Source organism: Alternaria atra (assembly GCF_907166805.1).
Source record: "Alternaria atra isolate CS162 genome assembly, contig: 22, whole genome shotgun sequence".
Classification (NCBI taxonomy): domain Eukaryota; kingdom Fungi; phylum Ascomycota; class Dothideomycetes; order Pleosporales; family Pleosporaceae; genus Alternaria; species Alternaria atra.
In genome coordinates, this window is record NW_025091320.1 from 2,251,826 (window position 1) to 2,262,836 (window position 11,011).

General features: G+C 50.8%; 3 protein-coding genes across 3 annotated transcripts; 2 read left to right on the forward strand and 1 right to left on the reverse strand.

Moving 5' to 3' along the window:
* Nucleotides 1-11: 11 nt before the first annotated feature.
* ALTATR162_LOCUS3512 (uncharacterized protein) lies at nucleotides 12-1,364 on the forward strand (the record flags this gene model as incomplete). The annotated part of the gene is made up of 1 exon (XM_043311120.1): nucleotides 12-1,364. One exon carries the CDS (start codon nucleotides 12-14, stop codon nucleotides 1,362-1,364), a length of 1,353 nt encoding a protein of 450 aa, XP_043167055.1.
* A 5,070-nt stretch (nucleotides 1,365-6,434) lies between these two features.
* On the reverse strand, nucleotides 6,435-8,510 carry ALTATR162_LOCUS3513 (uncharacterized protein; the record flags this gene model as incomplete). Its single annotated transcript, XM_043311121.1, has 3 exons — nucleotides 6,435-7,928; nucleotides 7,983-7,991; nucleotides 8,469-8,510. The coding sequence occupies 3 exons, from the start codon at nucleotides 8,508-8,510 to the stop codon at nucleotides 6,435-6,437; spliced, it is 1,545 nt and encodes a 514-aa protein (XP_043167056.1).
* Nucleotides 8,511-8,596: 86 nt separating this feature from the next.
* Nucleotides 8,597-9,763, forward strand: ALTATR162_LOCUS3514 (uncharacterized protein; the record flags this gene model as incomplete). The annotated part of the gene is made up of 2 exons (XM_043311122.1): nucleotides 8,597-9,117; nucleotides 9,292-9,763. 2 exons carry the CDS (start codon nucleotides 8,597-8,599, stop codon nucleotides 9,761-9,763), a joined length of 993 nt encoding a protein of 330 aa, XP_043167057.1.
* Nucleotides 9,764-11,011: the final 1,248 nt, after the last annotated feature.

The window sequence follows — 11,011 nt, forward strand, 5'->3', positions numbered from 1 at the left end:
TGCCCCACATAATGTCAACAAACGCAGGTAGCATAATGCCCGAAGACACTCGTCAGCGTGGCCGAGCAGACAACGGTACTTCCACACCCAACGAAGAATCTCAAAAGTTCTGCGAAACCATGCTATGCCTTGCCGATTCTTTCATTGAAGAGAACCCCTTGCACGACCAACCAGATCATCTTACTATCCGTAACTTTCGGAAGATCTATGGACTTCCAGAGAACACTGAGGGCATGGTTACTAAACTACTTGATCACACAAAGCTCATAGTTTCGCCAAATGATCCCGCTGATGTCCCGGGCCTAGCATGTGCCATACGACTGTTATCGAACAATAGACCAGAAACATGGGATGATCCCACGGAAAAAGTTAAGATTATACTGATGCAGCGAGAAAACAAAAAGTACACTGGTGATACTTTCGCCGTTGGCAAAACTATCGGCAGGCGATGGACCATTGCTTCCGAACTTAAAGGTGTCAAGGGGTCGTGTAATCAGGGTATTCTCTTCGCGCGCGACAACGTAAACAACGAAATGCGTATCATGAAACTTCTGTCCTCCGAAGCCATGGACCCCGGCTGTCCAGGTCGAGAGATCGAAATCCTACGCCGGCTCTTCCACCCCAACATCATATCCTTCTACGACGCGCACTTACCCGATAATGTAACAGAACGTCACGTCACGCCCTATCTGGTAACTGAGTTTTGCAATCAAGGTACTCTACTAGATCTAATCAAGACCTGGAACCGGCGCGGTAAGCTTCTCCCAGAAAGCTTCGTATGGCAAGTCTTCGAATCCCTCGTTTCCGCAGTCCAATACTTACACCATGGGCCGAACAACGCTACGTCGGGTACCTGGGATCCCATCTCGCACCGCGACATAATCCCCTCCAACATCTTTCTCACACGCACCCCACAACCCTTACCAAACGACTACCTCATCAGCATCAAACTCGCAGACTTCGGCTGTGCCATCACCGATAGCGAAATGGCAGTTCACAACTACTCCGTCCGCGAGCTACCACTCATATCCGCTGACTACATGCCTCCGGAAGAGGCACAGCCGACTGAGGCGACGGATATGTATCAAGTTGGGTTGGTCATCTCACTTATGTATTGTATGATGGATCGCCCTTCTAAGGATGTTTCTGACACGGGTTACTTATATCAGGATCATCGTCCTGGATATAAGGGGTATACAGAAGAGTTGCGTATGTTTCTTGAGATGTGTCTTGATGTTGATGATGATGAGCGGCCTGATTCGAATGCTTTTCTGTCGCGAATTCAGAGTGCGAAGAGGATGTTGAGTAAATCGGGCAAGTTTGAGGGACAGGTTGAGCTTTTTCAACCTGTTGGATTTCGGTAAAGTTAGATTAGAGGATTGCTACAAGATTGGTTTCCTTTTTGTTCATGTTTAGTCGTATACATGAAGTGCAGGTTACATTCTCTTGAGTACATCCTAGCTTTATTTCCGATTGGTAGAAATCGGACGTGATGAGTTACCAGTGCGAATCATTCTGGGTCCCCTTGAACGAAACTAAGGAGTTAACATATCGTGACAATTGTATGCGACCAACGTCTTCGTGAATACAAAGCTGCTCTCTGCACATCCCGCGTATCCGAGGCGTAGCCAGCTTCGTTCTACATCCGGTAGAGCAATGGTAGATCGGATGCCGATCGGTCAGCCTTACTCGAAAGCACGAGGCTGCAGGTCAAGTAAGCAAATCGGACACTCCGAGCCAACATCACCATTCCTAGAGTCGACATATTATAAATCGAGAGAGGGTGTGGCAAAATACCCACCCTGCGGACAAAGATGGGGGGATGAGTCGAAAATGCATCATCGACTTCTGAGGCCCTGTGGGCCGTCATGCGTATTGGAAACATCGGTCAGGCAGTGGACGAAACTCAAAACGGGTAGCAACGCGGCATGTTGCCTGGATCACCTGACAAGGTCATAGATGGTGTCCTACTTGGCGCTCCGCGAGCCTACCTTTACTGGTCCATAGCCTCGCGGCGTGCCTGCTGTGGCGTTACGGATCACACAGGCGACATTATGCGACTACTCGGAAGGCGGAAGCGTACTCACCTCAATTTCGGGTGCGACGGACATGTGTTCGGTGAGCCAGCCTGGTATTGGAGTAACGTGGCGGGTGGTATTGTAGGCGAGGCTATGGTGTGACTAGTGATGTACGCTGAGGTATTGTGTCTGCAAATGTCGGGACTGTGAAGGTGAATATTATGTCATCCGAAAAGGCAGATGTCGGACATACATCGATGTCCGACATCGTGAGCGGATTTCATACCAAGACCGATGAACTTCTCTCCTCTTCCTTGCTCCATACGTCGACAGATGGGTTTCTAATCCACGTGTGACTCCCCAATCGAGCAGTCTTCAGGCCCCAAAATAACCCAAATCCGCTCTTCATCTGACTTGAATCTTGCCAAATAGTTCCCAAATAGGTAGAAATCTTGCAGCTGACATATGTCCCAAAATACATCTGTACTACTGCAAGTCCATCCAATGAGCGAGCTCAGCTGAACAGCAACGCGGAGATACCGAATCGGGTGAATGCGCTGACATTACGGCTCAGTCAGCCCAAACAAGCGCTTGTCGCGCTTGTTTGGAGGATAGCAGATTGGTATGGTTTGGGGTCCTATTTTTGGGGGCTGTGTATATGAAAGCGAAGCTGCAGATATTCTTGCAGTTGTTTGTCGATCCAAGTTGATATGGTGCGAGGTGGGCGCGTAGAGCTTTCGGGTCGGCGATGTGTGCAATGCTGGTGTCGTCCTCCAATGTCGCATTGTCCATTTTCGAGGAACGCACCAATTACCTGGCTCGCCAATCGATAGCGATAATGCACCTACACTGTACGATCGAATATGCCTGCCGGTTAGCCTTGTGCTCCAGTATCGCGCGGTCACCTGCATTTGGCAAGCCATCCATCGCCTGTTTCTATTGCGTTGGGTACCGATCGTAATCGGAGTCCATAGATAGTCTCAGGGGTTCTCGCTGCCTTGTTACTGCAAATCTTCCTTTCCAAGTTGTCGGGATGCCGTGATACTGGCTCGCTCGTGGGCATCCTTCCGTCACACAAACGTGGCGTTTTCCCGATGCCGAGTTGACCGGGAAGCCGAACGAATGTGAGCGTCTATGCAAGTTGTATTGGCCAAGTCTCACATTTGTTGCTTCTGAACGGTATGGGAAGTATAACGATAGAGCGTATCAGTATCGGGACAGTGCGGATTGAGGTGTTGTCAAGCTTCGAGGCGTATGTCGCTGTCCGAATTTTGGTTTAGTTTGCGATGTCAACTGTCCGTGCGCGTAAAAGAGCGAAGGTTGAACAGTCCTCGCTGGTGGCTCGTTATTTCACAGCCCTAGTGCACACTATCCCCGTCTTCAGCCCACGTACAGCAGCACGCGAACTCTGTTCCTGCATCTCCATATACCATCTCGGAGAAGTCTCCGGCTAAGCTGGAGTATGGCAACGGCAGCTAAGCCAATTCGAGGCACAACCACTGCGCATTATCGCAACAAGTGGGTCTTGGGGTACAGCACAGCTGAAAATTGTTGCGCTGACAGTACCGGAAGACTCATTCTCCGTCATGATCGGACTGCACTATTCGCCGACTGGTGCATGTACGAATGCTCCTAAACCAGGATCATTCCCAACATCCAGGCACCAACGGTCGGGCATGGGAGCAGAGTTCACCAGTTTAACGCAGCAGGCATATGGGCGGGTAAGGCTCAAACGCTACGCCATGCACTGTATTCCCCAATGTGCTCGAAACAGCTTTTTCGGCCATTCTAGCAACCCTATTCGCTACTTCAGACGACCCAAGCCCATGGGGCGGCCTCCAAATCTGGAACGGTACGTTGCAACGTTACGCAGAAGTAGTTCGCTCTTTGCACATGGCTTGCAAGCATTCGTGTCGCACGGCCGGCATTGCCCTCGCTGAGTATCCACGGAAAACGGCCCCGTCCAAGCGAGATGCAGCACAGCAATCGTCGATAGATCGTGACGCGATGGATGAGTAACAGTATGACGGAGCACGATAATTGACTCGAAACTGCAAATCGCCCAATTGCGCGGCGACGGGAAACGCTGAATTGCCTCGCAGAGGTTCCTGCGATTTGTTGGTGTAAGTGCACTGCGCAGGTACGCTATCTGGTGTAGGGAAAGATGCTTGTCGTGATGATGTTGTATGACTGTGTTGTGCGTTAGAACAACCGCCCAATGGCAAATCGTCTCGCGCTTGTCGAGAAAGCACCTTGACGAGTGCTCCACGCGTTCTGATCGTAATGGCGTGGGGGGTTAGTGGTCAAGAAAGAAGACGTATGTATCATCGGTGGTGGTGGTGGTAGGCAGACATGCGTCGTCAACTAAGAACACACCTTGTTCGTCCGAGTACCGTCCACGAGGACGGCAATTCTCTCTGCTTTGCAATCGGCATTCCCATGATTTCACCAATGGGGGATCCAGCTGCACGATTCCGCACGTTTCCATGTAATCAGCAGCACGGATGTTTATCAGCCGCGCACGCCCATCTTATCCACCCTAGCTCGTGCATTGCATTGCGGCTCCAGTTTCCACCCGCGAGCACAGATCCCCTCTCACTGCCACGCTTCCCACGCACCCTAGCACCAATGCACCCACCCACAGACCCTGAAACTTATTCCTGTCTACCCAAGCACTGCGCAGTCGTCCGGCGAGTAACAGAAAGATGATGACTAGATGCCTTGTTCGTGGCTTGCATCAGGGTACGTCCGCCACCAGTTCCCGCCGTTCTGGTTGGTGGTGTAGGGGAGAACAGGTAGGTGAACTGTGCGTATAAAGACGGTTTGGATGCCTGGACCATGGGAAAGTAGGCAAGCAAGAGCAATATTCCGATCAACTCCAGTCACAATACCCGAACGCCCTTTTTCCCTTCCCTTTCCTAGTCTGCTTTCTTGCATTTTCTGGTGTCTTTGTCGGCCTCTTGTTTCATATAAGTCGAGTCGCTTCTTCCCTTTGAGTCAAGTTTCAGTCATCCACCACCCTTTCACACCTTCTTCTGTCATCTTCTACCATCCTTCCATTGTTTCATCAGCGTCTTTCTGAAATATACCCCACGCACATTGTCTTGGTCGTCATCAGCATTGTTTCATTCTGAGACTACACATTCATAACTATACCACTTCCAAGACACTACCCCAATGGGTCGCGGCGGTTACAACTAAGATCTGAGCATCAATACCGACATCAAAGACCCAACTCTCCATTCACAGAGTCCACAAGTCAATCAACACGAAAGTCGAACAAACGCATCAGCCCACAACAATGTCGCCACCAACCCCTCAAGAAGAATCCGCCAACATGGGTCGCGGAGGCTACAACTAAGCTCAGCGGCTGCTTCCGCAATCCGAAACATCTATCAGCACCATCGCGGCGTGGTTCACCATGACTACGCCTCAAGCCATCCCACCTCGCTACTACCCACAACCCGCCGTACGAACACTCCGCAAGCGGCGCCTCGAACGGTGGAGGATACCTCTGACTTCTTAAGCTTCAGCCATCACCCTCTACTCTTGTCTTCTTAAGCTTCAGTCGCATCCTTCTTCTCTTATTGTTCTTATTTCCTTCATCACTGTATCACCACTTTTCTCCTATCATGTACCAACAATTTCTCTTTCTCTTTTTCTTTCTCATATCCATCTCCATTTTTCTGTTTTCACTCGGCATCAGCAAGCGACGGAGTTCTTTGACATCTGGATACGGATTACGGAATCACGGGAACATGTAACGTTATACGACATTTTGAGGCGTTTGGATAGGTTGGAATAAGCTCTTCGTTGAGCAATGGGTGACGGACACGGATACGGGATACTACTGGATCTAGAGACAGAGTCATTTGGTGTTTAGGCGTACTGGTTTTCACACTCCTACTTTTCTTTTTTCCAATCAAGGCCTTTTTGTCTCGCTTCTAGATCGGTGTTCTATGGAGTTTGGGTGTTTTGGATGATGTCGATTGGGTATCATACCCGCTCTTTCCCCAATACATGGTTGATATCCTGGCGAAATTCCGTACTAGACACAATACATCATCGTCTTCGCAATATGTATCTTGCATGACCACTGATATCGCAAACGTGCTCCCTATTTGCCAACACAGAACCTACGAGAAGGGTGACGTTAGCCAGATATTCGTCACGTGTTCTTCGCGGCCGTAGGTCCACGTAAGCTGGCAAGCACCATGGGGAAACATACGCCCCGTGCAACAATCGATAATGTACAGATGCGCTCGTGCTATAAGCGTTGTGGCTTTCCCCAGCAAAGCCAGCTTAGCCCCCTCGGAGGCTGCCGTCTGACCTCGATGGGGCCAAAGCGCAGAACACCTTGCCAGAGCTTCTAGAACATGACACAACACGAGGACACAAGAAAATGGTTTAGGTAACTTACTTTTCGAAAACGACCCCCAATACTTCTTCCACATCACCACTGTCACCCCGGCCTGTGATGCGGGCCAACGCGTCGGCGGCGGACCGAAGGCATTCTGCAGCGACCACAATGTCGACCTCGTCGGCCTCGTCTGGTACACTTTCACCGGTTCGGGTTGTATCTGCCGAGGGGTCGGCAACGGTCGTCAGGAAGGTGGAAAGGTGGCTGAGACATTCGGAGAGAAGAAGACGTTGACGCTCGGTTGCGCCTAGCGACTCTTGCCAGATGCTTGGGTCAGGGTCTGATTCGGGGACCAATGCGGCTGTCATGGATTCGAAGGTATTTTGCAAAGTGGTGAGGAATGCTGGGATGTTGTCGCTGGTGCCTGTGGATGATGGTGATGTGGGTGGCTTGCAAGAAATAAAGCATAGACGGTCCTTGTGAAGGCCCAGTGCAGAATGAACCTTCTCTTCCCATGACTTCCGCGAAAGATCAAAGGTATAGAGTTGGTCGCATTTGTTAAGAGCAACGATGACTTCGATGCCGACGTCAACACACTGCTTTGCCGTCTCCATAACTTCGGAATCCATCTCGGCTGTGGCGTCTTGAACGACGATCAACACATCTGACTCAAGCGCTCGTTGCTTCGCGCGCCTGATGCCTTCTTGTTCAACAGCCCCAACGACGTCCGCGCCTGTGACACCAGCCCGACGTAGACCGGCCATGTCTCCAATTTTTACAAGCCATCCACCCAGGTCCAGTCCTATCTCGACCACATCTCGCGTTGTGCCAGCCTCTTGAGAAACAATGGCGGCATCTCTTCCGACGATGCGGTTTAGCAAGCTGCTTTTGCCTGCATTGGGCGCCCCAAGAAGCGCAACGCTGATTCCATTGCGCAACAGTTCTCCACGAACGGCATTTGCAATGTGCGCCTCCATTTGCACCTGCAGGGCACGGACTTGAGCTGCGACGTTGGCGCATAAGACAGCGGGTGATTCGTCAAAATGCTGGTCTTCAGAGAAGTCGATCAAGGCCTCTAACTCGCCTCGTGCCTGCAGCAACAACATGCGCCAGTGCTCGTATCGTACGGCTAGCGAGGCGTTGGTGCCTCTCACAGAAATCTTGCGCTGCTGCTCAGTTGAAGCTGACAGCGTCTCTCCTAGCGACTCGATCTGGGGAAGGTCCATCCGGTTGTTGGCGAAGGCGCGTCGGGTGAACTCTCCAGGCTCTGCATACCGAATCTGCTTGCGCATGGACTCAAGACCTTCTGGTGCCGACGCGCATTCGGGTATGGCTGCCAATACTGCGCGTACAATGGCTGGGCCGCCATGTACGTGCAGTTCGAGGACGTCTTCGCCAGTCACAGTATGCGGCGCGGGAAAGTGGAGTACCAGAGCACCAGAGTCGAGTATCGTCTCGGTTGAAGGAGGCAGGCGGGGGGCGTATAGTTTGCGCAAGGTCGCATAGCGAGGCTTTGGAAAGGCTGCAGAGGGACATAGTCCTTCATATATCTACGAGGCGTTAACATTGGACAGTTTATAGAGAGGTGACTCGGACTTGTCTACATGCTGAGCCTGAGACGCGAATGACGGCTATTGCTGCGCGTCCACTAGCAGTCGAGAGGGCATATATGGTTGGTTCCTCATGGCTTGTATGGTACAGGCGCTGCCGAGGTGTTCTCAAGATGCGCTGCTCATAATGAAAGGGTCCATGGTGTGGCCATGTGGTTCGTGTAACATAAGAAGTTGACCATCTATGTGATCTCAACTGAGTAACAGCATTGCGGCGGAAAGAGGAGACAATGGCTCTCATTCCGTAGACTGAAGTTTTACATCGTCATGTTGGAATTGAAGAGGCCCTGATAGCTCCGCTGCACCTCCGCAGTGGCCCGTGCACACGCTAAGATAATAATTTCTTGAGATCGTCGCCTGTCTACCTTTCACGACAACACCTGTTCCCTTCGCGCCACAGCGAAAACTCCATTCCACTGAAAAGTTCTTCTGTTGTTTTCGCATTCAGTCGGAAGACAAACCCCGCCAACAAATCCTCACCTGTTTTGCAGCGGGGCTCTGCAAGAACTTATACGCCGCCATGGCTTCAGACGATCTTGTATGGTCTGTCATTGGAACTGACTTCTGCAGCTTCAGTTAGTCGCCCTACATACAAGCACGCACAACTCATGGCTGACCTTCTCCGCTCAGAACTTAAGACCACAAAGGACCAAACATTTTGCAGGAATGAACACAACGTATCGGGTTATTGCTCCAAACAGTCGTGCCCTCTCGCAAACTCACGGTATGCGACGATTCGCTCGGATCCCGCCACCGGAGATCTATACCTATACATCAAAGCGATCGAACGCGCCCATCTCCCGTCGCAATGGTGGGAAAAGATAAAGCTACCTAAGAATTATGGCCAAGCCCTCGAGCTTGTAGACCAGCATCTTGCATACTTCCCCAAGTTCCTTAAGCACAAGAACAAGCAGCGCTTGACTCGTCTTACTCAGGTCAACATAAGGATAAGGAAGTTGGCAAAGGAAGAAGAGCGCTTAGGAGAGCGCCTCGTTCCTAGATTAGCGCCCAAGGTTCGCCGACGAGAGGAAGGCCGAGAGCGAAAGGCTCTTGCAGCCGCCAAGGTCGAGCGCGCTATCGAGCGAGTTCTTATTGACCGTCTGCGTAGTGGCGCATATGGCGATCGACCGTAAGTTCAACCCTCTCCCCCTCGCTGCTGCTATGATTATTATCGCTTTTTAACCCTGAGATCCTTCGATGAGGATCAAAAACAACAACAACACTCTAATTTTTTAATGAGCACCACCACACATTCAAGAATTGACTCACTTCTTGTATGCGATCGAGACTAACTCGAATACAGGATCAACGTCGAACCAAATGTCTGGAAACGTGTCATGAAGGGCCTGCAAAAGGAAGGCCAACTCAAGGGTGACGAGGATTTGGATGAGGGTATTGAGGATGAAGACGAGAACGAGTACGAACAGGAAATGGAGAATGGTGTCGGCGAAGTCGAATATGTGAGCGACATAGAGGGCGAATCCGACGACGACCTGGAGGACTTCGAGGACTGGATAGGTGGACAGAGTCCAGACGAAGGCTCAGGTGATGAGGACGACGAGAGTGGTAGCGAAGAAGACGAAAACGAAGACGAGTCCGAAGACGAAGACACAGAAGCTCTCAAGAAGACCCTGGCGAACCTCAAGCGCAAGCGTCCTGCTGGCCCGCCGCCCAAGCCCAAGAAGAAGCCATCGAAAGACTCAAAGGGCCCGAGACGCGAGATCGAGTACGAGATGGAGAGGGAGCCCGCTGCGAGAGAAGCTATGCGCATATAATATCTTTAGCATGGTTACACTATTGGCGTTCATCCATGGGATGTGGAGTTCACGTTCCGATGCCTCAGGAAAAGCGTTTCGTCTTCGCGCAAGAGGCGCATGTTCTAGCGATTCTCGGTTTGATACCATTTCCTCATACAATGCTTCGATGCTTTATGTAGAGTCACTTCGAAGCGTCATGAGACACAGCGCCAAAAGCACATTGTTGCTTGTCTTCACGATGACCAACAAAGTGAAATCAAATATCACAATATTCAAGAAGTTTTACTCCAATCTCTGAACACTGAAGTTTCTAATCACCTAAGATGGCAACCCACTTGGACACTGCGTCGTCAACTCAACCCGATTCTTCGGTGGATGTTCTGCCACATGTAGATGCGGCAAGTGAAGCCGAATCTGTACAGAACGCTTGGAGCAACGATTATGAATCTTCTGCTTCTTAGACAAGTCCTTCTTTTGCTCGAGAGGCATCTCTACACCCAGCGGACGATTCTTCTACCACAACAGGCGCTAATCAAAGTACTGAGCTGGAAGATGAGGGATACGGTGAGTTTGTAGAAGCGTCCACTGACCCTCTCAAGCGACCCATCTATGATACAACGGAACAAGAGGACGAAACTTTGGAACTCTTGAACAGCAAGTCTGCACCCAAGTGGGAAACTGACGTCTACGTTGGCATGGGCATTATCGAGCCGGTACGTGCTGGCGTTGACATGACCACGCGGAGGGTCAAAAAGATGGCTCATTGGAAGCGTAATGATAGCAGGGCAAGTGCAATCATGGCCGAACATAGGAGAAAGCGATCACAGCGTATTGGCGGCGTAGGGATCTCCCATGCTTCTACTGTTGCTACTCCTGTCAAAGCTGAGTCCAACCAGTATCTACAGGTATCCATGGTGGCGACTTCGGATTCCAATATGAACGGGGTGATGCGACCAGTTCGTTTTACAGGGTCGGCGATTGACGAGATGGTGGAGATGGAGCGTACGGCCTGGGGGCCTTAAGTATTGAAGTCTTAGCTCAGCACCTTCCTTGTGCAATAGCTGATCATTCCGTGTAAGTATGAGACCTGACATGACTCGGCGTTGCTATGTACTGAGCAGGTTCTTTATATGCCCGGGCATCACCAACTGTAGACATCTTGCAATATCGCACATGTCAGGTGCATGTACAAGAGTTACCGACGATAATATCAGCGGCATTTGATGGAAAATACTATGGCAATTGAAACAGAATCGTGATATCGCA